General features: G+C 43.4%; 1 protein-coding gene across 2 annotated transcripts in view; it reads left to right on the top strand.

Moving 5' to 3' along the window:
• Positions 1 to 26446, top strand: part of MON2 (MON2 homolog, regulator of endosome-to-Golgi trafficking) — a 124547-nt gene that overhangs the window by 19948 nt on the left and 78153 nt on the right. For both annotated transcript variants that reach the window (XM_066591480.1, XM_066591479.1), the window contains exons 3-16: positions 3460 to 3587; positions 4729 to 4860; positions 6040 to 6169; positions 8455 to 8552; positions 8718 to 8843; positions 9431 to 9625; positions 11335 to 11459; positions 12922 to 13061; positions 14129 to 14282; positions 15782 to 16008; positions 17823 to 17904; positions 23849 to 24030; positions 24540 to 24652; positions 24747 to 24851. In XM_066591480.1, coding sequence (XP_066447577.1) covers positions 3460 to 3587; positions 4729 to 4860; positions 6040 to 6169; positions 8455 to 8552; positions 8718 to 8843; positions 9431 to 9625; positions 11335 to 11459; positions 12922 to 13061; positions 14129 to 14282; positions 15782 to 16008; positions 17823 to 17904; positions 23849 to 24030; positions 24540 to 24652; positions 24747 to 24851 — 1937 coding nt within the window. The remainder of the gene's footprint in view (positions 1 to 3459; positions 3588 to 4728; positions 4861 to 6039; positions 6170 to 8454; positions 8553 to 8717; positions 8844 to 9430; positions 9626 to 11334; positions 11460 to 12921; positions 13062 to 14128; positions 14283 to 15781; positions 16009 to 17822; positions 17905 to 23848; positions 24031 to 24539; positions 24653 to 24746; positions 24852 to 26446) is intronic.

The raw sequence follows: 26446 nt of genomic DNA, 5'->3' as shown, positions 1-26446 counted from the left end.
CGCCCATATCACATCTTGCATCCAGACTAGAGATGGTACAACAGGGTACTAGAGCCTCCATGCCCGCCCATATCACATCTTGTATCCAAGCTAAAGGGGGTGCAACAGGGTACTAGAGCCTCCATGCCCACCTGTATAACATCTTGTATCCAAGCGAGAGGCGGCCCAACATGGTACTAAAGCCATCATGCCCACCCGTACCACATCTTGTATCCCAGCTGGAGGCGGTCCAGCAGGTAACTGGAGCCTACTTGCCCGTCTGTATCACATCTTGTATCCAAGCTGGACGCTGTACAACAGGGTACTAGAACCTCCATGCCCACTTGTATCCAAGCTAGAGGCGGTACAACAGGGTACTAGAACCTCCATGCCCGCCTGTATCACATCTTGTATCCAAGCTAGAGGTGTTACAACAGCCTACGTGGCCTCCTGTATAACATCTTGTATCCAAGCTTGGGACGGTACAACAGGGCACTAGAGTCTCCCTTCCAGTGTTCAATTTTCTGCAATAATTGATCCTTTTGCTCTGACGTTGTAATCACTTACTTATAGCAATGTTACAATCACACAGAGAAACTTTCATTCTATCCCGACAACTCCTTCTAGGTGCATGACTAATTTTTTTTATTTTTTATTTTTAACGACTGTATGATTCAAACGGTAACTGTGTTGCAAAGAACTCTTCCAAGGCCTCACATATCTTAGTTACAAGTGCGACCCTGCTGATCTAACCACATATTTTGTCATTTAGCGTTTTTTTCCCATTAACATTAGAGAATTAGTTTTCTGTGTTTCATTTTTGGAGCAGAGAAACTGAAATCAAACTAAATGTAACATTTCCGTCTTGTTCTCCATTGATTTTTCTTACAAAAACAGAAATGTTTCTGTGTCTAATTCCGTTCCCTTTCACTTCTGTTTTTCAAATAGAACAAAAGATGCAACTGATTGTGCTATTTGTTCCGTCTGAACAACAGAAGTGAAGGGATATTTCAGTTTTTGAACAAAAAAAAACCATTGAAATTAATGGGGAACAAAACCGAAATGGAGCAAAGGAAATATCTAGCGCAACTGGGAGCAAGCCCTTATAGGCGACCTCACATGTGACCTGACATTTTCTCAGCATAGACAGCAGTGCAAGTTGGATTTTTTTTTTTTATGGCAGCCATGTCTTGGGTTGCAGTATGATGCCAGTGACAATTGAGGTGTGATGTTATGCAACCTGAATAATGGTTTAACCCTGGCCTAAAGGGGTTGTCCCACTTCTGTTTGGTTGCATGAAGCAGACAGCTCCGTATACTGTGCAGTGGCCCGAGTGGTACTGCAGACTGTATCACATCTTGTATCCAGGCAAGAGGCTTCATTTCAATAGAACTCAGCCTGCAGTACTAACACGGGCCACTATGCAATGTACGGAGCTGTCTGCTTCCTGCAACAAAACAGGTAGAAGTGGGACAACCACTTTTAAAGAGCCACTTTGGTGATTTCTTTTTTTCATTCATTTTTGTGGCTAACCTCCTAGTAGTTGAAGTTGGCTAGTGTTACCTTGGTTAGTTCTTCCTTTCTATCTGAAACTCCCAGAGTCATTCTGCTCTCAGATGGTAATGTGATGTCAATTTCAACTAGCTCAGATTTACTTGGCTTTGTGTGTTCAGTTTCTAGTCAGTGTCTTAGTCTCTGTGATGCTGTTAGATGGACTCTACCGCAAAACCTGTGTGCTTTAGTTAATTACGGACGCCCATGCTACTCTATTGGCGGCTTGATTTGCGGGTGATCCACGCGGGTGCTGCAAATCAAATCTGCCCGTGTACATTGGGCCTTATAATAGAGGAGATCATAGTTCATCCTCCTGAATGTATACTTATGGTCCGTAGCTTATGTAGGTGAATACAGAATGTAATGGCCATGTTTTCCCTGCAGCAGGGATGGTACCGCCCTGTAGCTTCTCATGCAATGCTGTGCTAAGGCATTATAGTATTGATGTGAAAGTGAAGGTAATAGTCACAACATCAAGCTGGTGCCTGATAAGCATCTAACAAGGGGCCGCACTGTATGCAAGTGGCTGCAATATACAATAGATGTCCAGTGTGTGACGGGCAGTCTGGTGAATGGAGCAGGGATGGGAAAATGTGCTTTTACCAGAATGTCCCTTTTAAAGGCTTGCAAAGCTTTGGTGCATTTAAAACTGTTGTCAGGGGCAATCTGCTCGGTGTCCTCCTGCGTGAAGCTATTGTGCTGCTGTCACCAGGGGAAGAGCATAGTAAACGCTCATTTTACTGAGCAATTACACAGTGCCAATTAAAATCAATGGACATTAGCAATCCTACTTTAGTTTAAGAGAGGATGCAATCAAGGAATCCTGTTACGCTCTATTAGAAAAGAGGGTTTTTTATTACTTTTTTCCAATGTTTAAATGGGACCTACAGCAACGTTCATCCTAGGAGGGAACTGCTGCGACATATTAGAAGCATGCATGCCAACTCTGGGCACGATTATCACTGCCATAAATATTTTTATTCAATAAGTTTTTATTAGAAACTTTATTCAATACAACATTTATAGTGGAGTAAACTTCGCCAATACATTACCTTCACGTATCCAGTTTAGTAGTGAACATATAAAACAAAAGGAAGGAAAATTGGTAGATAGTACTTTTAAATGGTTAAGTCACCTCTACGCAGGCCTCCCATCCTATGGCCATGGGAGCCGAGCAAAGAGGAGAAATCAATAACACATAACCATACATCTATAAACTAATAAACATTTAATGCCCTTGCAACCTATACAGGGCTGACCCTTGAGAGAAGGAACCCTGAAAGGACAAGGGATACAGAGAGGGTGAGACGATTGAGGAAGGTGAGAATGAGAAAGCAGCCTATGGGGCTCATATAGAAGAAGAATAGAAATGAAAGAGAAGGGGAAATGCCTCAGTCCAGGTTCAGCCGCACTATACTTTGCCTAACCCCGTTTAGGAAAGGTTCCGGTCCCCTAAGTATTTCTAATTCTTTCTAATCCACTGTCTGACCTCTGAAGACATTAATGATTTAAGGCGGTACAGCTCCGATGTTGGAAGACGTCCGTCGGGGTTCTCTTACTGTATATTGCCAGCCTCTCTGCTGTTGGAGCCTATCCAACGTGTCATCTCATGCAGTACTGGCTTTAGCCAGCATATAGCGCTGTTGTAGAACGGCAGAAAAAGAGTAAGCCCCCTAGGAAAGCCAGGATACAAATTGGATTGGAAAAGGTTAATTAGCATTTGTAAGGTATGTAGGAAAACAAAAGAGAGGCAACAATAGATACTGAATAGGATAAGAGGACCACAGAGGCACTCCATGTTCTGTTAATACTCTCAAAGTGTGAGATTGTGTCTAAACAGTTATGTTGTTACTATTCTAAACTGTATTTGCGCCTTTCTGAACAAACTGCAATGTTACTTTGTTTTTTTTTAAATCTTTCCTCAAGCTTTGAAAGAGAACAGTTCAGAAGTAGTGCAACCGTTCCTTATGGGCTGCGGAACAAAAGAACCCAAGATCACCCAGCTTTGTCTCGCTGCTATCCAGAGGCTCATGTCACATGAAGTGGTGTCAGAGGTACGAAGATTACAGACTATCGCGGTCCTTTCCGTCACCATAGGGAAAAGTCTACTTCTTAAGGACCTTGTACACCGAACGATTGTCAGTCATTTATGCATGTGTGTTTAGTAAATGATTGTATTGCCTGTGATATATAGCGCTGTGTTGAGCTGTTCTTCTGTTATTCCTTCTAGAAAAGTATAAATTGACAACTGGATGTTACCATTCCGCTTGTTAATGGGTATGTCCCTATTGCCTGACGCTGGCAGCACTGATTGGATAGTGTAGGACACTCCCACCACCGGTCACACCCAGTTGTCTATCTATTCATAAGAGAAATAACAGAGGAACTGCACAATGAAGAGTTATAAGAAAATATGATCTGAAATGGTTAAAATATAGAGATTATATATATTTGCTAAAACAGACATATCAGGACTTGAAATAAGTCCTTTATAAACCTTTGAGCACAGAGCCCGAAATCAAGTGAGGACATTCTGTGTAAAGTGCTTTGCAATATGTATGCACTATATAAAACGAGTAAATAAACTAGGATACATCTGGAAAGACATGGAGGGCAGCTTATTAGTTGGCTGTTTAGTAACCGTTTCTTAAAGGAAACCTGTCGTGTCCCCACAGCTCTATAAATTGCGGTGCTGTTAGGGGATGTGACCGGGGAGCTGTATTTTATACTCTCCCGCGATCAAGCAGTGATACCTGGTGAAGAAGGCACATGGGGAGAAAATCTGACTCCTTTTAGAGTCCCGCTCGCATGCCCTCCCATAGACTTGTATAGGAGATGTACACACAGGACTCTGAAAGGAGTCAGATTTTCGTGCCTTGTGCCAACTTGTAGATGTGTAACACTGCTGGATAGTGGGAGCAGGCGAGTATAAAAATTACTGCCCACCTGACACATTCACATCGGAACCAAGAAGACCCATATTGGGAAACAGCAGGGAGTAAAAGAAAAGGGGGATCAGCAGGGACTAGAAGGAGGGGCATCTTTGTGGAGTCTGCAGGGCCACAGCTATGTAGCCAACCCACAGATCTGAGGACATGACAGGTCCTCTTTAATATACTTTAAGCAGTTTAAGTTTTGATCATACATTGTCACATGTTGCACTTTTCGTATTCTGTTTTTATTTCATCTCCAAAGGTTGCTGCTGGTAATATAATCAACATGTTATGGCAGCTGATGGAAAATGGGCTAGAAGAATTAAAGCTTCTACAGACTGTTTTGGTGCTCCTAACGACTAACACAGTGGTTCATGATGATGCCTTATCCAAGGTAATTGTTCTGCACAAATCCGTTTATTACATTTATTTAACAATACCTGCAGGTTGGGGAATTGTGTTTGCAGAGCAACGTAATATTGGAGTTCTTCCCTTTTATGAACGGGAGAAATTGTGATGGAATGGCTGCTGAATGACAGGTCCTTCAGTAAGGATTTATAGACATACGTCCCTTGCAAAGTACTTCCACTTCTTATTTAATGGCATTTTAAAATACCGTTGTATTGACTCCTCTTGCCATCACGAATCCCCACACTCAATGGCACCAAATAAAGTACTTTGTATCTATGCATACACCACGGATCGGCTGGAGATCGTCTCATGCAGTACAGCTTTATGTATTCTAGCCTATTTAGAACAAGATGCTGGCCCATCGTACAGAACAATCACCTTTAACTGTTTGAATTGTTTCTTACCGTATGTAACACCTGATTTCAAAATCTGCTTTGTTGGGGTCTGTTCATATGGTATAATCTGACACGGATAGTTCTGCGTGGATTTGCCTTTAAAACCGTGGCAGAAAGCTTTAGCTAAGCCGCAGATATTTGCTTCGTATTCTGCCACTAATCTGCATGTATTTAGTCCTTGTGACAAACACAATCTGCTTGTAGAATCTCCTATGCGGATTTTGCGTGGATCCGTGGCAAGAAGTGAAATGTCACTTTTTTTTTCTTCAATGCAGACTTCAAATTTGCAGCAGAAAAATCCAAACTCATGGTCCAATAAATGGGACACGGATTTTGGCATGAAATCTGCACAAAAATCTATTGTGTGGATATAGCCTTTTTTTTGTACCGTACCACTGGTCTCTTGAGCCCCCCTCATGCTATGTGTGAATATAAATTACAAATGAGGTCATGACTGTGACGATCGTTTGCTGCTGTAGATGGGATTTTGGATAAAATGTCACTATAGTCAGCATTGATTGGCCCCAGTGATCGCCCTTATTACAAAGAGCTGCAGGACACCCAGGAGAGAAGTGGATGGGGTCTGTTCCCCAATGGAAAAGATAAATTAGAAAGTCTAGTTTTCGGTTTTATTTATAGATATTTTTTTGGGTGCTTATAGCCATATTTTAAAATCCCATTTTAGGGTCTAGTGTTTAGGAGCCAGTTTTTCTTCTTATTTGCATTTACTATGATTTTTTTTGTAACATTTCTAATCTATTTTACAGGCAATTGTTCTGTGCTTCAGACTACACTTTACTAAAGACAACATAACCAATAACACGGCTGCGGCCACGGTGAGGCAAGTAGTCACCGTGGTGTTTGAGAGAATGGTGGCTGAAGATGAAAGACACAAAGGTAAACATGGCTGTGCACATTGGTTTGGCCCATTCTTTATAGCTAGAAATTCTCTGCATCGTCTCGTTGGCCTTCTCGTTGGTCCCAGTGGACTTTCTCTCCACTGCTAAAATCAATACAGTTGGTTTTCTATATATTTAATGTTTTCTTAAAGGGCTTCTCCATGATTAAAGGAGTATTTAAAACGCTCCTAAGGGTAGGCAATGGGCTAAAGTGAAGAAATGCTCATTAATTACAAGTTCTACAGTGCAGTTCTCCTGGTCCCTTCTGCTCAGTCTCAGAAGCTCTTGCTACGCTCCTTTGTTAACATGACCACTGCAACAGATCACTGGCCTCAGTGATAATATGCCATTCATTGACTTGTGCCAACTAGTTAATGCTGATGCACCTTACTGCCTGGCAAGAATGACGCTGGAAGGAAGTCATGGTAGTGAAGAATGGCACGTGGCAGGAGCAGGAGCTTCTAGGACCGGAGCAACAGCGTCTGGGGTGGATGTGCTAAACTGGAATGAAGAAGGCCATTAAAGGGGAAGTACTGCTTTGTTTCTTATTTTATCCCAATTCCTGCTTTTAAGAGCATTTTGAACTCTGATCTAGAACCCTTTAAAATATCGCATTTCTCTGTTGCATCACACAAAAAACAAGAGTTTTGAATTGGAATCCCTTTCAAAGAATGCTCCCGTGTCTAGATATTGCTGTTGATTATTTCCCATGACTCCCCTTTGTGTTCTCTTTAATCGCTATCGGCAATGATGTGTTCAGTGTCTGTAGTTATACTCACTCACTAGCTCAATCCAGCTGCCTGCATCCTCTTGTACACAGCTGGCGCAGCGATTCCTACTATTGTGCAGGTCAGCCAATAAGTGTCGTTCAGTGGAAGTGACTAAACGCATCAGGTGGATGTTCTGAGAGGGGATCAAAAGAACAGCGGGGAGCGCCATGGCAAGTGTGTAACAGAAATATCTAGCTACAGGATTATATCTTATACTATTCTTATAGAGGAATTATGTTTATGTGATCCATCAGAGACATATAATACACTGCTCAAATAAATGAAGGGGACACTTAACCCTTTCCAATCCACTGTCTGATGTCTAAAGACATTCTGATTGGAGGCTGTACAGCTCCGATGGCAGAAGACATCCAGCAGGGTATTCTTACTGTAGGTTACTGGCCGCTCTGTTGTCTAGCCAGCAGATGGCGCCATTGTGTAATGGCAGAAAGAGAAAGACCCCCTAGGAAACCCTGAATCCAAAATTGGATTGCAAAGGGTTAAATCACATATTGGAACCTGATGAACAGAAGATGTGCTCAATGTGAACCTGCTGTCATCTATGAAGAGAATGGGTTGCAAGTAGTGAACCTGCTAAATCTGGTGTTCTCTAGCACATGCCAATGAGACTGCATGGTGCTGGGCTGTGAGCACAGGTCCCACTACAAGACGATGGGCCCTCATGCCATCCCATTGGAGTCATGCAGACAAGTAACCCACAGGAGGGGATTTTATAGGGCTCTTCTTATTCCTACTGATGCCCTTCTACAGCCCTGTCCAACTCTGCCCATGTAATGGACCGTATCCTGATATCTGCCCCATGCTCTTGAGGCTGTGCATGTATGGATGTGACATCCTGGAGGACGAGGACTACTTGTACAACCTGATAGGGCTGTAGTTACTGCCTCATGCGGTCAGTAGTGACAAGGATGCAGTCAGGAAGGATAAGCAGAGAGTAATTATTTTTGGTAACCACTGGCAAAACCCTTCCCTTTTTTGGGGTCTGTCTTGCTGTTACCTCTCCAGTACACTTGTTATAGCTTTTATTTGTACCACAACAGGTGAAATTGATTCACAATCACTTATGCTTCCTGATTGGACAGATAGGTATTCCTAATGTCTGAGTGATTTGGGGTTATACGCTGATTCTTTACTGTTCCGTTAATTCTTTTGAGCGGTGTATTTAGTAGTCAGACAGATTTTATATTGAGAAAAAGGAATTGTAGGAAGAAGTGAAAAGTGCTTATAATACTCTTTTGGAAAATCTGCTTACGCAAGCACAGATGGGCAAGTGAAGGTTAATTATCCATTAATTGATCTGAAATGTATGGCAGTTATTCTAAGATCATGTTCATGCTTGTGTGTCAAGTAATGCATTTGGTAGTTCTCTTTTAATGCTATCCAGATGTTGTCTTGGCTGTTAATATGATGATGATATGAGGTTGTACCAGTGCAAACAACAATTTTTCCAGATCTCTTGAAAGATTAAAATCTCTCAATTAATTATATGCAGATGTTGTGGAGCAGCCCGTGCCGGTCACTGGAAACAGTAATAGAAGATCTGTCAGCACATTGAAGCCATGTGCTAAAGATGCATATATGCTGTTTCAGGTAAGACGTTATGAGGAGGAACTGCTGATGTCTTCTAGACACTTCTATAGGAAGTTGAACGAAGCAGCCAGCAAAAATGGTGTTTATTAAAATTTTGGTTTTGCTAATGTTTATAATCCTGTAGTTTCTCTTATGCTGATTAATGGGTTCCCTTGATTTCTATAGGACTTGTGTCAGCTGGTTAATGCTGATGCTCCATATTGGCTGGTAGGAATGACAGAAATGACAAGGACGTTTGGTTTGGAACTCCTAGAATCGGTCCTCAATGACTTTCCACAAGTTTTCTTGCAGGTAATGCAATCTTTAGGCCTCATGTCCACTGGTAAAATAAGATTTAAAATCCGCAGCATGATCCGCGCCCCATAGGGATGCATTGGACACCCCCAGGTAGTTAAATACCTGCGGATGTCATTTTCCCTTCAGGCGCGGATTGTGTCTGCGGGAAAACGCCTGCAGCATGCTCCATTTTTAGTGTGGGGCTCCCGCAGGCTTCTATTGAAGCCTATGGAAGCCATCCGGATCTGCGCAACACCCGTACGTGAATTTCTGCTCTCCGGCGTGGGAGAGCAGGAGTACAAAAAAAAGATGGAGTGCCCGGCACGCTGCCGGCGTGCCAAGCACATGTGCCGGGCTGAAGAAAGAAGATCCGGCCGCGACGGAGGGAAGATCCGCAGTGTCTGGACAGGTAAGTTTAATCTTTTTTTTTTAGCCTCATGTCCGCGGGAAAGGAGGGACCCGCTGCGGGATTCGGCATGGAGAATCTGCGTGGGCCTGATTTCTCCCCGTGGACATGAGGCCTTACAGATGCTGTTTCTGTAACTTTGGTTGAGTGTATAGAGTCTGTTGTCACTGTTTCTTTTTTTTTTTTTTTCTTTCAGCACCAAGAATTTAGTTTTCTACTGAAAGAACGTGTGTGTCCTCTTGTGATTAAACTCTTTTCGCCAAATATTAAATTCCGACAAGGCTCCACTAGTAATTCTTCTCCTGCTCCTGTTGAGAAGCCTTATTTCCCTATCTGTATGAGACTGCTTCGGGTTGTGTCTGTACTTATTAAGCAATTTTATGGTCTTCTGGTAAGATATTACATTTTATTTTTCATTTTCCACAATCTACGGTACAGTAGATGAGAGAAATTTCTATGGATTGAGAAGAGTAGACCAGTAGAAACTCCCGTTGTCTCTGTTTATTGATGGTATGTGATTTGCCCAGTACTATTACAACCACCATTCCAAAACAGTTGGGTTGCTGTGTAAATGTACGTAAATTTCATAGAACGATATTTTATTCATAGTAGAACATAGAACAAATACCAGAAGGTGAAAGGAAAACATTCTTCCAGCTTAACAAAAAAAAAGATCTCATTTAGAAATTAACGGCAGCAACACATCCTACAAAAGTTGGGGTAGGGCCATGTCTACCATTGTGCAGCATCCCCTCTTCATTTTACAATGTCTGGGCAGTGAAGAACTAATCGCTGGAGTTTTGGGAGTGGAATGTTGTCCCAGTTTGGTCTGATTTAGGATTCTTGCTGCTCAACAGTCCAGGTCGTCTTTACTGAATTGATCATTTTATAATGCGCCAAATGATTTCTATTGCTGAAAGGTCTGGACTGCAGGCGGCCGGTTCAGCACCCGGACTCTTCTTCTGTGAAGCCATGCTGGTGTGATGGATGCAGTATGTGGTTTAGCATTGTCTTGCTGAAATATGCAAGGCCTTCCCTGAAAGAGACATTGTCTGGATGGGAGAATATGTTCTAAATCCTCTATATACCGCTCAGCATTGATAGTGCCTTTCAAAATGTGTAAGCTGCCCATGCCATAGGCACTAATGCAACATTTATGGAATTGGGGTTGTGAATAGGAACTGCCTTTTTTCCTAGATACAATGCCACATCTGTCCATAGGATGTGCCTTGTACTGAAGCCCTATTAGGTCAGTAGTGATGTACTGCAATATCCGAGCTGTTGCTCTTTTCAGATTGTGTACAACCACTTCAAGATCTTAGTTGGTTAACACGTCATTAGGCATTGCAGACAATTATACACCACTGACCGTTGTGGAAACCAATACGGTGTACACACACGTACATCAGATAAAAAATATTTATCACAAAAGCATATTTCATGCAGCAGTTAAAGGGCCACTCTGGTGAAAACACATTTTTCCATCCTTTGCCTGCCTCATCTCATTGTCTGTCACACTCTGGAGTCTCCTATGTATATTGCAGTTACTTCCATGCAATGCAGCATCCTGTCTGATACTTTTCAGGCACCATCTTTATGCTGACATATCTCCATGCCCACTTTCTCTATACTATTCTAACACTTCCATGATGCATCTGCACAGCATCACATGACCAGCTAGAGCAAGTACCATCTCTTCCTGCAGGGAAGACACTACACATCACCCGGCTGAGAAGAACTACTCCAGGAGTTTCAAATAGAAAGGAATAACTAAACCAGGTTAATACAAGCGACTTAAATGTATCGGGTGGACTAGCTATATATTAAAGGAAAAACAAAATTCACCAGAGTGGCTCTTTAAGTATTGATGATTGTGATTATGTAGCTACGTCTTCCTCTCCAAGTACCTTTCCAAAGAGATCTGTTGGTGTCAGATATTTAAAGGGCTCCCCTATCTGTGCACACCACAGCTTCCAAGTTCTGTTCATCTACACTAAAGTCTACATTCCTTCCAGTCTCTTTACACAATCCACGCTTCCTGTGACTTGCAGGACGCTACGGTGTATAAGAATAATTGAGTAAATCCGGTTTCTTTTGTAGGTGACGGAGTGTGAGATCTTTCTATCACTGCTAGTAAAATTTCTGGATGCTGACAAACCACAATGGCTCCGAGCTGTGGCTGTGGAGTCTATACACCGGCTCTGCGTGCAACCCCAGCTGCTCAGGTTTGTGGTTCGTTACGTACAAATGTCACTGTTGTTTGTATTGTATCTTCTCATTACTTTAGTCATTTGGTTTTTCATTTTTCAGTATATTTTTAGTCAGTGGTGGTTGGTGGAAATGTTGGTGGATCTTGGACATGTTTAAATTTCCTTGTCAAGAATGGAGGAAATTTGCACAATTGTGATTTATTTCTGCATATGTTTATAGCAGATTTAGGGCTCATACCCACAAATATATTGGTAAAATCCTGTGGGTCTCCCCCCACAGCGTTTTACCAATTTTGTAAGTGGCTCTGTCAGCAGAGATCGTGTACAGCTGCGGGGGCACTGCCCATGCCCGCATGTCACACGGACACGCGCAGCATTTTTTTTTTTAACTTCTATATATTGCCCGCTCTGTTTCAGTGCGGGGATGCATATGAAAACGCCACCCATATGCAAGATATTGCATATGGACAGTGTTTCATACGCTACCTATACAAATGTATAGGGCTCACGCTGTGTGGTACACAGAAAAATAGAGCATGCTGCTATGAATTTCTCATGCGTAACGATACTGTGTTTTACATGCGCATGTGCATGGATCAATAAAAGTCCATTGACTTTCATTGACTCCATTTACCGCGTATCACGCGGCCATGCAATGCATGCATGGTACGCGTTGAAAACATGGTCATAGACATGAGCCCTTAGTGCAAAATTTGCTCTTGAATTTGACCTTTGTATCCCTAAGAGTGCCCATGCATATTGCATGTCTGCTGAACACTCGTTCAGCAAACGGCTATCTCGCCGAACACCAGAATTCACATGCATGCTAGGCCAAAAGCATATGTTTTAGCGTGTGTGCCCCATAACAAGCCCTACCCTGATTTTCTGGGAGGGCTTGAAATATAAGCCCTACCCCCAAAATAAGCCCTACCTACTCTATATGGGGAAAAAAAGCAGTACTCACCTAGCAGGCACCCTTCAGTTCCCTCCCACTGCGCTGGCTTTGATTGATTCAGGAGCTCTGCCTCAGCCAATAAGAGCAATTGCTTGCTGGAGGCGGGGTATTCAAGTCCCGTCACCAGCAATAGATGCTCTGTTGGCATTAAGGATTGCACGGAAGCCTGCCGGAGCACCGCAACCCTGTCAGGAGGCAACCGAACGGCCGCTGCTAGGAGAGTATAAGACACTCCCTGAAAATAAGACCCTGGGGAAACACGGTATAAATGTAGAGAGGATAGAAAGCCAATGCCAGTTCGTCTCTGCCAGCTTCCTTTCTCCGAAGGACAAAATGATTGGGCAGGCAAAATTCATCTTGCCAAATTTTTATATCCTCTATTTATCGTTGGGTTGGGGTCAAGTGGGCCCGACAGCAGGTATCAGTGGTGCAGCATTAGTTGATTGTCTGAAACTGTTGGTTCAGCCTATATGCATCTCATGTGTGTGACTTTACCTAACTAGAATTCCTTCTAATATCCAGGTCTTTCTGCCAGTCTTATGACATGAAACAACACTCCACTAAAGTTTTCCGTGACATTGTCAATGCTTTGGGTTCCTTCATTCAGTCACTCTTCCTTATACCAAGTACTGGAAATGCCTCTACAACTTCCATCCCCATTGGTAATTTTTTAAATTCTCCTGTCCTGTGCCTGTCACTCTTGCTAGAGTCTCCTATTGGCTTCTCTCTGCTCAGTTTTCTGTTTCTGAGTTAGAAATGTCAATTATCGTAATTTCTGGATCATACTATGCTGGATTAACTGAAGGTTGGGAGGGGTATCATCACTCCTTAAAGGAGATGTCCCGAGGCAGCAAGTGGGTCTATACACTTCTGTATGGCCATAATAATGCACTTTGTAATGTACATTGTGCATTAATTATGAGCCATACAGAAGTTATAAAAAGTTTTATACTTACCTGCTCCGTTGCTGGCGTCCTCGTCTCCATGGAGCCGACTAATTTTTGGCCTCCGATGGCCAAATTAGCCGCGCTTGCGCAGTCCGGGTCTTCTGCAGTCTTCTATGGGGCTCCGTGTAGCTCCGTGTAGCTCCGCCCCGTCACGTGCCGATTCCAGCCAATCAGGAGGCTGGAATCGGCAGTGGACCGCACAGAAGAGCTGCGGTCCACGGAGGAAGAGGCCATCTTCAGCGGTGAGTAGAGAAGTCACCGGAGCGCGGGGATTAAGGTAAGCGCTCCGGTGAGCTTTCTTTACCTCCCTGCATCGGGGTTGTCTCGCGCCGAACGGGGGGGGGGTTGAAAAAAAAAAAAACCCGTTTCGGCGCGGGACAACCCCTTTAAGGAGAGCACCTAGAAGGTGAGTGAGGAGACTTATAAGGCCATGCATGCTCCTCTGGGAAATTTATGCAAATAAGGGAGATGGAAAAATACCTCAGCAGCGCCACCTATTGGAGGGCAGCGTTCCTGCAATTCGATGTCCGACCCTTTATACAGGTCTTTATAACAATGATCGGGAATTGAAAACCAAAATCCAGAAAACCATACAGACAGCCGTTTTGGGATTTTTGCCCCTCACCGGTGTGCAGTAGGATCCTGGCTTGGCTATTGAAAAGCCTATGAGGTGCATCGAATTAATTGAATTAATGTCGTATCATTGCTAGTTTGTTTTCTGGCAGATGGTAACCTTTACTAGTGGTATCTGCATATTGGTAAAATGCTTGCTTTGTTTCCAGCTGGATCTAGCTCCAGTGCTCCTGCCACAAACCCGGCTACAGCAGGGATGGCGGCAGCGGCGGGTAATACGAGCGTTCTTCCTGCTTTTGAGTACCGAGGCACCTGGATTCCAATCATTACCATCTCTGTACAGGGCAGCGCTAAAGCAACCTAGTAAGTACATTACAATGAGAGCATGGTTTTACCCAATGTTATTGAACCTGAAAGCATTACACCACTTGTTTGGCCAGTGAGTCAGCTGGATATGTTATATCCATGTCTAGTGGGGTCTAACCTGATCTTTATCTCAGATACGAACAGCTGCTGGTTGCAATGAGGTTTCTAAATATAAGGAAAAATACAGGCTTTTAATTAGGTTGTGTTTAATATGAAGAAGCCTAGAAAGTGCCTAATATATACGGCTAGGGCTGACTGTGCAGCGGTTTAAAGAGAATGCCCCAATAATAAGTGTTCACACAGCTGTTTTGACTACGCTGTGGGATTCCATCTAGGAGTTCCCTACCGAAAATAGTGTGACAGAACCCCCAAATGGAAATAAAAGGAACCATTCGCTGTCACCAGTCAAGGGGACATTTCTTCAGTGTCCGGTTGGACAAGGTTTCCATTTGTTTCCGTTTTATTTGGAGTATAGAATAGCGTAGGGGACTACATTAATCTATACTCCAAATACAACGGGAACAAACGGAACCCCGACAGCGAATGGTTCCCTTCATTTACATTTTGGGGTTTCGTCACAACGCTGCGTTCAGCACCTGTGACGTAACCATCAGGCAGAATCACACAATGGATGGAAAACCACTATGGGAAGGCTCCCTTGATTAAATGCTCTTGTATGCAAATGTTGCTGTCACATACAGAATTTGTTGCACCCCTAGGTGACCTTTCTGAATCTAATTAACCTTGGCTAGTGCTCTGATTTATGATTTACTAAGGCGCCAGTAGTTTGTTTTTTTTTTCTCCATTTTTGGTAAACTTTTATAGTAGATTCATAACTGTAAATGTCCTCCTAACTAAGGGCATATGTGAAATCACAGAGAGCAAGTAAACTCGAAGAGCAAAAACAAATGGATTTTTTGGACTACTTTGGAAAAAAACGGGAAGATAGGCCTTGCCTTATCTTACACGTAACATTACCTACATGCGAGAAAGATAGGGTAAGTCCTATCTCTTCTTGCGCGTAATAATAGCGCGTGGGAATCCCAGTAGTGGAAACGAAACCATTGAAATCAGTGGATTCATTTTCCTTCCGTTATGTGGCTGTGATTTTCACAGCTGCGTAACGGGGCTGAAACATACCCATCTGTCTAAGCCCAAAGGTTACTATATTATAAGCGCTAGTGGGAGCTGTTAAGGCTCGTTTAATAGTGCTAATTGCCGGGCTGTAACTGCGCTTGCAGGTTCAGCCCAGCAATTGTCAGGGAAACGTGTAATAGCGCCCTAATTGTTCCCCCAAATTCTCCAATAGGGAACTACAGGCTCTTGTGTCTCGGGGGAGCAACAGTGTAAGCTAGTTTGTGCTAATTTTGCTTCACTTGCTCTTTGTCACGCAGAACACATTTTCTTCTGCTCTTTTCCTCTTTGATAGGACATTATATATATTTATATTAGATTGTGTTTAGTGATTTGATTTGCATATTTCCTCTCTATTGCAGTCTTGAAATGCTAGACAAGGTGGAGCCTCCTACCATCCCAGACGGCTATGCTATGTCTGTGGCATTCCACTGTTTGCTAGATCTGGTACGAGGCATCACTACTATGATAGAAGGGGAGATCGGCCAGGCTGAAACAGACTCGCAGATATCAGCAGAAGAGCCTCCATCACACACCATTGAACATAAAGATGTCAAAACTGTTTCAGATCCACCTGAGGAAGAACCAGGTTACCTTTTGAAAAATAACACTTTTTGGGGTGAATTCATAAACTCTGTGGTTCCTTGGGATGTGCAGCCATTTTTACATGCTTAACCCTTTCACTTGATGCAGAAGACTCTTAAAAGGTGTTATGCAGGCAAAGGCAATTTTGGAAATTTGCTCAGCATGATGGAATAACATCAAAGGAGTACTTCTCGCCTCACCCGAACCCCTACCGATTCCATTCAGATGGTGACTGGTCCCCCGCTGCTCTCTGCTTATTGCTGCAGCAAAGACCTCACCAACAACAGGGACAAAAAACCACTCCAGCCAGTCGCTGATTCACTTTGGCTAACGTGATTGGCTGCAGTGATCACAATTCCCATGGTCAGGATGGCATGGCTGCTGCAGCAGTAGACTGGGCACTGTCTGAACAGGAGCTCCATGGGATCAGGTGAGGGGAGTATACCTTCTTTTGTGTTTTTTACACCACATTAAGCATCTTTCCAAAATTGTTTTTTTTTCCGTAGGAATGCACTTAAAATATGTAATATTGTTTTTGTGTTTTGCATCACCTCCTATGAGCTTGGCCTCATATTCACTGCTTTTTTCCTAGACCTAAATGTTGGGATTTCCTGATAGTGTATTCTATGACACTAGACTTTAAAGCCTTCTTGGGTATTAGTGTATCTTGACGCCACCAGGAATTCCTGGTTGAGTACAGATTGACAGGTCGGTTACGCCCCCTCTATGTGATTGGCTGCAGAGAGTCTTCGGCTTCAGTTCCTGCAAGCTCACTAAAGTTACTTAGGAAAGAAAATGCAGCGGCTACCGCCGCTGACCAGCACCTGCAGCAAGTAATTCCCCCGGCGGCAACAAAAGCGGAGGCCGCCTTTGGTCCAGCAACAGAACATAAGAATGATACAAAGAGCATGCATCGGCGCCCACTGTGCAGGCCCAGGGAAAAGTAGCTTTCTGGTGCGCAGTGCTCGCGGCTGCCGGGCAGAAGGCGGAACACCCCTCTCTCTGCAGGCGCTGGCCGCTGTGGTGAGCAGGCAGCGCAAACCCAAGTGTAACTGGTTTTCCGGGAGCAGCCGTCACTTAGCAGCTCACTGCCGCGGCCCGGAACAGACACGTTAGAGGAGGGCTGCGGCGGGGACCGAGATGTCAGGCGGCGCCCAGGACGGAGAGGTGAGCGGGCGCCCGCTTACCACACTTTTGACACGTGACACACTGCAGCCAGTGCATTGATTGTTCCCAGGGCTGCAGCCTTCGGCTGAGGGTTACTACAGTTGTTAGACTTGCATTATGACATGTCTATGCTACCATGTTACAGCGGTATCATGGGAGCATTTGAAGGTAATATTAACAGCTTTTTACGTGTAGTAACCCTGAAGCGCTGGGAGCAATCCATGCACACTGTGCTTTTAGGATCTTCGTTTCTTGGCCCAATCGGGAGCTGGGGGGTGTGAGAGGGGCATTCCTCCTGTCAAACCCCTAGCTTCCGGTGGCGTCAAGATACACTAATACCGTCTTATTGTTTAGCATCAGGCGTAGATATAGAATATATTCCTCATCCAGGAGGGGTCTGTATGTAAACTTTACCGGTAGCTTATCTTCTTGAGATTGGCTGTCAGTGACTGAATTGAGATCCATAGTATAAGAAGCTTGATCATGTCGTATTCTCCATTTCCTGTTAAAGAAACTGCAGTTCAGTTGACCCAGAGAGCTCCATTTGAAAATAATATTTTAGATGGTGGTGAACTGTCACAAGCATTAAGTAGTTTCCTTGGACTTCCTGGTGTTTTTAGAACATACTTAACGTGTATTTCTTCTTTTAAGTTGGTAGAACTGTTTGGGAAGAAATGATCAATGCCTGTTGGTGTGGACTTCTCGCAGCCCTCTCCTTGCTTCTGGATGCAAGGTAAGAAGAAAAATTTTGCAAGTAAATTATTTAGGTGCTTGTATCGGTGTGCAGAATTATTTTCAAGTAAAGGGTTTCTCCTGGACGCTAACGTTCCTCAGGACAGGTCATCAATAATTGATCATCTGGGGTCCGCCGCTCGGGATTCCCAACGATCAATTGATTCCCGTGGTAGTTGTCAGTGTGGATAGTGCAGCTAACATTGTAGTGCCCTGGTTTGGTACCACAGGCACAGCTCCTACTGAATCCCTGCAGTACCAAATGGGCTGCTTCAATCTGGACAGTGTCAGCAGTGTCCACATTGATAGCCAGCCCTAGGATTAGCTGATCGGCGGGGATCCTAAGTGGCAGACTCTCGCTGATCAACAATTTGAAAACCTATCGTGAAGATGTATTCTCCAGGACTACTAATAACCTTTTTAACATTGTGAATGTTGTCATTTAGTTGTCTATAGTAAAATATTCAGAAATTAAATTTATGGAAAGCATAGTCCTGACAGAAGCTATGGAACTATTCATGGCTACTATTGTAGAAGCAGTACCGCGTTTTCCCGAAAATAAGATCTGCCCTGATAATAAGCCCTAGCTACATTTCTTTAAAAAAGTCTACAGGAATACATTACCCAGCAGGCTCGGTCCAGGTCCCTCCTGCTGCTCCCCAGAGCCCACAGCACTGTTCTTGCTGTCCTCCACCACCCACACAGCAAAGGCTAAACCAATTCCTAAATCGAGCCTCCTTGACACAATGGCTGTTATTGGCTGAGCCGCGGCGCTCGAAAATCCAATCGCAGCCATTGTGTTGTGGAGACGTGACTTGTGAATCCTGAAGCCAGGAAGTGATCCTTTGTGGGTGGCCAAGGATCTCGGAAACTGTGTCGGGGCTCTGGAGAGCAGCAGGAAGGACCTATATCGAGCCTGCTGGGTAAGTAAAATAAGACCTCCCAAAAATGAGCCCTAGTGCCTTCTTTGGGGCAAAAATTCATATAAGACCATGTCCTTCTTTTTTTCGGGGGAAACAGGGTAGTACAGTGTACAATCCATTAAGATTAAAGTGGAACCAAGCCTTATGGCTAAACAATCTGTGACATGGGGTTTTCTGCTCTCGGGTAGTCAGCGGTACAGTTGGCAGGAGCATGCCGTTTATCACTAATGCAGCGGACATCTACTGGGACTCCTAATACAGAAGTCCTGCTCTCTGCTTACTTGTGTTGGCTAAGTGTCAGTGCACAGACTAATGTCAATGAGGTTATTTTCTCTACCGTGCCGTGTAATACGGTTTTGTTATGTTGACTTAGTAGTGACTTGTAATTTAATGGCTTTTTCATCTTAAATGCAACAGAAATACAAAGTGCTGTAGAAACCCTCCATGTAAAGACATTCTCCTGAGCTGCAGTTTAGTTACGGTCAGTGTTACTTGCTCTGACACTACATCGGTCACTCGTATGAACACGTTTCAAGTGCTCTGAGCAAAAGCGATTGGTGACATTGTATCAGCAAAGTGGCAGTGATATTGTGCTTGTACAGCGGCCAAGTTACCTCTCCTAGATGTAGGTTTCCTTCATGTATACTTTCCACTTTTTTCTGTAGCTATTGTATTTCGCCCTCTACTTCTATGTAATGTACACTGCTGCATAATATGATGGCACTACATAAATAATGATGGCAGCAGCTGGGATGGCTCGTAGCTTAGAGTCAACTGCCAGCCATCTAGTTTTGACTGCAATGCTTTGTTTCGGTAAGTAGGATTGTATGGCTCTGTCTACCAGGAGTACAGATTTCTGATTTTAATATAGTAATATAATGCCCTTCCATATACAGCTGATGGCTTTAACCCCTGTCCCTGAGTCTATATGTACACCCTGGAGGTGAAGGGGTTCCCATGAATGGACTTACATCCAATTGATGGCATGGCCTCAAAAGCTGGGCCTGCGTTATCTGTAATGGGAGCCGGCTGTGACCAACAGCGGGCTTCCTGCTGCAACAGCGGAGATCGGTGAGAACACCGATCCCCACTGTTAACCCCTAACATGCCACGATTAATGTTGATCACTGCACGTAAAATGTTCAGAGGTAGGGCGCTTCCTCTGTAGTGCCATCAGCCCTCCTCTATGTAATTGGCATCTGAGTCCGCCCTGACTTGTGATCGCTATAAGTCAAAATGCATTGCAGTAAAGAAGTACTGGTGTCTGTTATAAGAGCAATCATAGCATCCCAGGTTCAAATCCTCTACTGGGAAATAAAAAAAAAAAGTAAAAAAAAAAAAAAAGTTAAGGCAAATTCAGAAAACAGAACAGGAAGTTGTGGTGCCTGCATGAGTGACATTTAGATCCCCATAGACTTAAGTGAAGAAAAAAATAATTTAAAAGACTTCTTACCAAAGCCTGATTCACACTGCTGGTGCTCAGTGGCCGCTGTGTGATATTTAATTATGCAAGAAGAGCAGTTAAAGAGAACTTATCACCTATTTTTTTCTTACCAATCAGAATCAGATAGTGAAGCATTTTCCATTTTTCTAAGCTGTTACTATTTTCTGACTGTAGATGCTTTTATTGTTTGGCTCTACATGACTTGTGGGCTGCCATATTGCCTTTTCAGTAGCAATATGCTTTACAGCAGCCTCATGGGCCATAGACACAATGGACGGGAGGGGAGCAGTTGACTTTTATGATGGGAAGACTAGACCTGTTCTTTAACCTGTGCAGAGGTCATTTTGCAGAGAGGCAGAATAGATTAGCTGTGACAATTGCCTATTATCCTGCGTTATCTATATAGGGCTGTTGTATGTTTATATTTCATTGTAATCCTTCCCGTGATGATAATGAGATGACTGCTGAAAAGTTTGCTTTGCAGAAGAGGAAGTATCTGCCTATTATTAGACTTGGTGTCTTTTTACACTGAGAGAAGAATGACAGAGTAATTTGCTTTAATATGGCGTTGGTTTATACACGTGGATAATAGTTTACGTTTTTTTTCGTCATTCCCTCTTCATTCAATTGGGGATCTGTGCTACTGAATAGGTACGACTGAACGATCACTTTTTTTACACGACTTTTAAACTACTAAACAATGATTTTTATGCTTGCATAAAATGAACAATAAGCGAGCAAATTATTGTTCGTTATCCAAACGTTGGCCGTGCTTGTGCTTAATGATTATCGTTTGGTTTTGTACGATAGTGATTTTTTTATTTTTAAGGATAATTATTCCGTTTAAAAGGGGCTTTAATGGTCAGCATGGGAAAAAAGCAGGATGTTAGTATTTTTAAATATACCATATATACTCGAGTATTAGCTGACCCGAGTATAATATAACCCTCCATACTCACCTCCCAGCCGGCGTCTGTGTGACAAGCTGCTTGAATTCTCCCTGCTGTAATCCCCCGCTGTCCTCACTGCTCGGCTCTGTCAGTGCTGTGTAAGTAAGTGCTGTGATTGGATTGGCTGTGAATGATCGAGCAACGGCTGTGATTGGGCGGCGCTCGATCCAATCACAGCTCCTACTTACACAGCGCTGACGGTGGGGGATGACAGAACCGAGCAAAGAGGATGGCGGGGGATGACAGCGGAGAGAATTCAAGCAGCCTGCCGCACCGCCGCCAGAGACGCAGACGCCGGCTTGGAGGTGAGTATGGAGGCTTTTTTTTTTTAAGCCTTCCCTGACTTGAGTATAAGCCTAGTTTTTTTGTGCTGAAAAAGCCCCCCGTGGCTTATACTCGAGTATATACAGTATATAGTGACATCAAAAATTTAAATAAAAATCTAAAATTCTTAAAGAAAATTGTGACTTTAGCAAGAAGTCATTTTCTGATGACCTATCTCTCTTTTAAGACTGCCACATGGAATTGCTTAAAGGAACATATGGGAAATATGAAAATCAAACCTAAAACTTTAGTTTTGGATAGTTTCCCTTTATGGACTCCTCTTAACGTTGCTACTCTTAAAGGGGTTGTCCCGTGAAAGCAAGTGGGGTTATACACTTCTGTATAGCCATATTAATGCACTTTGTAATATACATCGTGCATTAAATATGAGCCATACAGAAGTTATAGACTTACCTGCTCCGGTGCTGGCGTCCCCGTCTCCATGGCGCCGACTAACACTGTCTTCTCCTTCCATTAGACACGCTTGCGCTGTGCGGTCTTCTGCTTTGTTCAATGGAGCCGCTCCGGCGTGCTCGCACCGCTGAGGTCTTCTGCGCATGCGCAGACCAGCTCTACGGCGCGAGCACGCCGGAGCGGTTCCATTGAACAAAGCAGAAGACCGCACAGCGCAAGTGCGTCTAATGGAAGGAGAAGACAGCGTTAGTCGGCGCCATGGAGACGGGGACGCCAGCACCGGAGCAGGTAAGTCTATAACTTCTGTATGGCTCATATTTAATGCACGATGTACATTACAAAGTGCATTAATATGGCCATACAGAAGTGTATAACCCCACTTGCTTTCACGGGACAACCCCTTTAACCCATTCCCGCTGCAGGGCGTAAGTTTACGTCCTGGGAGCGGGGTACTTCCCGCAACAGGGCGTAAACTTACGTCCTGGAGATAGCGCTGGATCATATGTGATCCAGCGCTATCCCGCAGCGGGAGCCGGCTGTCAGTCACAGCCGGCGTCTCGCTGCAGCAGCGGGGGGACATCGGAGATGCGCCCGCCACTGTTAACCCCTTCCCTGCCGCGATCTAAGTAGATCGTGGCAGGGAAAGAGTTCACAGCGGGAGCGCGGCTCCCTCTGTGTCTCCGGCCGGAACTCGCGATGTCATCGCTAGAGCCCGGCCTGTCACCATGGCAACAGGACGCCGTGTATTGCCTATGCCTGAGATCGCTGTATGAGCGATAAGGCATGGGAGAGCAGTAGCTCTGCCATGCCTTATGACAGCGATCATCAGGGCAGTGATTAAAGTCCCTCAGAGGGACACAAACAGTGTAAAAAAAAGAAAGGTTTAAAAAATGAATTAAAAAAAATGTAAAAAAAAAAAAGAGTAAAAAAACCATTTTTATGCTTTTTCTCAGATTAGCATAAAAAAAGGTAAAAAAAATAAATAAAACCCCACATATTTGGTATTGTCGCGTCCGTAACGATGCGTACAATAAGTTGCACATGCTTTTGACTGTGCACCGAAAAAAACGCTAAAAAAAAAGCTAAAAAACTGAGGCAAAATGCTCATTTTTAGCATTTTGCCTCACTAAAAACGCAATAAAAGTGATCAAAAAAGTCGTATGTACGCCAAAATGGTACCAATAAAATCTACAGCTCGTCTCGCAACAAATAAGCCCTCATAGAGCGCCGTACATCAAAAAATAAAAAAGTTACGTGACTTTGAATGCAGCAATTTAGAATAGAAAAAAAGATTTCCAAAAAAAAGGGTTTTTATTGCAGAAAAGTGGGAAAACCTAAAAAAAATTTTAGAATTTTGGTATCGTTGTTACCGTACCGACCCGCAGAAAAAATGGAAAGTCTCATTTATGCTGCATGATTAACGGTGTAAAAAAAAAATAAAAAAATCTATGGCAGAATTGATACGTTTTCTCTCTCTATCATTAAAAAAAAAAAAATTTACAATATAGTCTATGTACCCAAAATTGGCATCGATAAAAACTACAGTTCGCCACGCAAAAAACAAGCCCTTATACGGCCGCGTCCACGGAAAAATAAAAAAGTTATGGCTTTTGAAAAATGGAGATGGAAAAATACCAAAAAATCGCTTGGTCCTCAACGCCAAAATAGGCCATGTCATGAAGGGGTTAAGTATCAGTGTTGTTGCGCAAGTCGTTTGTCTGCGCTGTCCTGCTCAGTGTTAGGACCATAGCAAATTGCACATCGAGAGTTTTGTTGTTGCTCGTTTCGGTTAGTGCATCTATTTGTAAAATTCTGTATGCTCTTAAAAGGCTTTAACCTTTGCTTTGCAAGCTTGTAACACAGACTCATTTTGTTTTTTTTCACTTTCAGCACTGATGAAACCGCAACAGAAAACATATTGAAGGCTGAAATGACTATGGCTGCTCTGTGCGGAAAACTAGGACTCGTCACTCCAAGAGATGCCTTCATTACTGCCATTTGTAAAGGCTCCTTACCGCCACACTATGCCCTCACTGTACTGAACAGTACAACTGCTGCTCTGTGCAACAAATGTGAGCACCTTTATACATGGACAATCATGTCATGCCGACAACGAATATGTACTTAATAGAGATGAGCGAGCATACTCACTAAGGGCAATTACTCCATCGAGCATTGCCCTTAGCGAGTACCTGCCCGCTCGGGAGAAAAGATTCGGCGGCAGGCGGGGGAGAGCGGAGGAGAGCGGGGAGGAACGGAGGGGAGATCTCTCCCCCCCCACTACCCCCTGCTCACTGCCGCAACTCACCTGTCACCCGTGTCGGCAGCCGAACCTTTTCTTCCGAGCGGGGAGATACTCGCTAAGGACAATGCTCTATCGAGTAATTGTCCTTAGCGAGCATGCTCGCTCATCTCTAGTACTTAATAAATCCACTTATATTACGGTTTTCTTTCTTTACTTTTAGAAGTGCCACCATTTCCACTCCGGGGAGCGTAGATGCTCAGATGGAACATGCTGCCCATATCAGTGATGCTATAGCTCTTGCTCATTAGCCTCATTTTTGTTTCCGTCTCCTTGCAGCTTATTCAATCCAGGGGCAAAGTGTGCAGATGATCAGCCCATCGAGTGATTCTCACCAGCAAGTAGTAGCCGTTGGGCAGCCTCTTGCTCTGCAGCCACAAGGAACTGTTATGGTACAGGAAATTCAATCATTTTTGTTCTGCACTATTTATTTTGGTATGTTTGTGCTTGTTATATAAGCTTTTTTTTTTTTTCTTTAACTTCCAGCTTACTGCTAAGAATATACAGTGTATGCGAACATTGCTTAATTTGGCACATTGTCATGGTGGGTATCTGGGGACGTCTTGGCAGCTTGTGCTCGCCACTCTTCAGGTATGCAATTATGACTGTTTCAGCCTTAACTGCTTGATGTGATTTTCTTTTTTAATTTATTTTTTATTTATTTATTTATTTTTTAATAAAACCTTAAATTACATTAACACTAATTAGAACATTATATACAGTTGCATTCAGTGGATAATATTACAAGTAGTACTACATTTTTATGTGCAAGAAATCTTTATTATTTTTTTTTATATCACTGTTAAAGGAACCATTTCTCATTTGTATCATTAGCAGGAACAGGAAAGCCATGGTTGTAGGTTTCTCCTACTAGGAGGTGTGAGTCAAAGAAAAAAAAAGTTGTCTTGCGAAAGTGCTGTTGTGGGAAGGTTCCTCGTTCTCTTGCAGAATACGTCTCCCTCTCTCACTTAGGTCTCTAACAAGTTTTTCAATCGTTACAGTCAATAGGCTCATTTATACGCAAAGATAATCTTTCAAATGATTGGAGGTTTTAGGGATCGTTTTGCATGAAGTACTAATGGGCACTAATGCATATTAGTACTTGATCAGCTTCATTTGCATGCAAATGAACCTCAGGGAGCTGCTTGCAGAACTCAGCAGGTGGGCTGAGCTCTGCAATTAGTGCCATTGTTCAGCCATGGCTGCTAAGAGAAAACAATGTAATCTCCAGCTCCCATGGAGATAACAGCCTGAGGTCTGTTTTGTCACAGGGGCTGATAACATTGTTTTTTCTTATCTCTTGCTTCCTTGGAGACCACAGCCTGCAGTCTGAACAGTGGTTTTTAAGCCCACCTAAAAATCATCCTTTGGATGAAAAGTGCACAATGGTAGCATTTACACACAATGATTATCGCTTATGTGCAATAGTTTTAACGAATTCTGAGCGATAATCGTTGCATATAAATGGGCTCTAAGGTGTCATCTTGGTGGCCCGCTCCTCAAGTCACATTCTTTTGTTTTGTTCAGACCCGTTCATTTTTCAAGCAACTGCACCTCTTTCCAGATACAGCCCCTCTACATTAGCTTGTCTTGGTCCTGCTACCATCTAGCAGGATTATGATCCTCTAATACCTGGGCCATATCCTCATGAAGGAACGCTCCTTACTCCTCTGATGAAATCTGATGTTAGAATTTTAGGATCTGTTTCTCAGTCACTTTGGTTGGGCTAGTAATTTTTCAGCGATGCTATCCAAATATACCAAGAGCCCAGGACCTTATCATCCTTTCCTTTGCCCTCCCAACTCTGCATGTAGACAGAGCGGTCGCTGCCATTAGTACACATTACGTTTCTCACTTTTATTCTAGGCTCCTTCAGGCAGCCATCTTCTTTAAGTAAGGCAAGTTCTCTACCTCTCCTAATCACTTTGGATTGGTCACCCAGCCCCCCAAAGCAGTTTGAATGGTCCATGACTGTTGTAAGCCTTCGGAAACTCTTTACCCAACAGTCAGCAGCTCAGAGCAACCTCCTTCTGTTGGACCGGGCTCAGGGCATGGCCACACAGCTCATCTAGGAAGAATAGAAGTAAAAGAAACTGCACTTCAACATTGCTCAACAATCCATAAGTAATACAATATCTGTGTCATTCAAGTATGAAGAACAAGCATATGACTATTAATGCAACCAA

The sequence above is a fragment of the Eleutherodactylus coqui genome, chromosome 2 (assembly GCF_035609145.1).
Source record: "Eleutherodactylus coqui strain aEleCoq1 chromosome 2, aEleCoq1.hap1, whole genome shotgun sequence".
Lineage (NCBI taxonomy): Eukaryota > Metazoa > Chordata > Amphibia > Anura > Eleutherodactylidae > Eleutherodactylus > Eleutherodactylus coqui.
The sequence above is the reverse complement of the archived record's forward strand: the minus strand, read 5'-3'. Positions and strand labels throughout refer to the sequence as shown.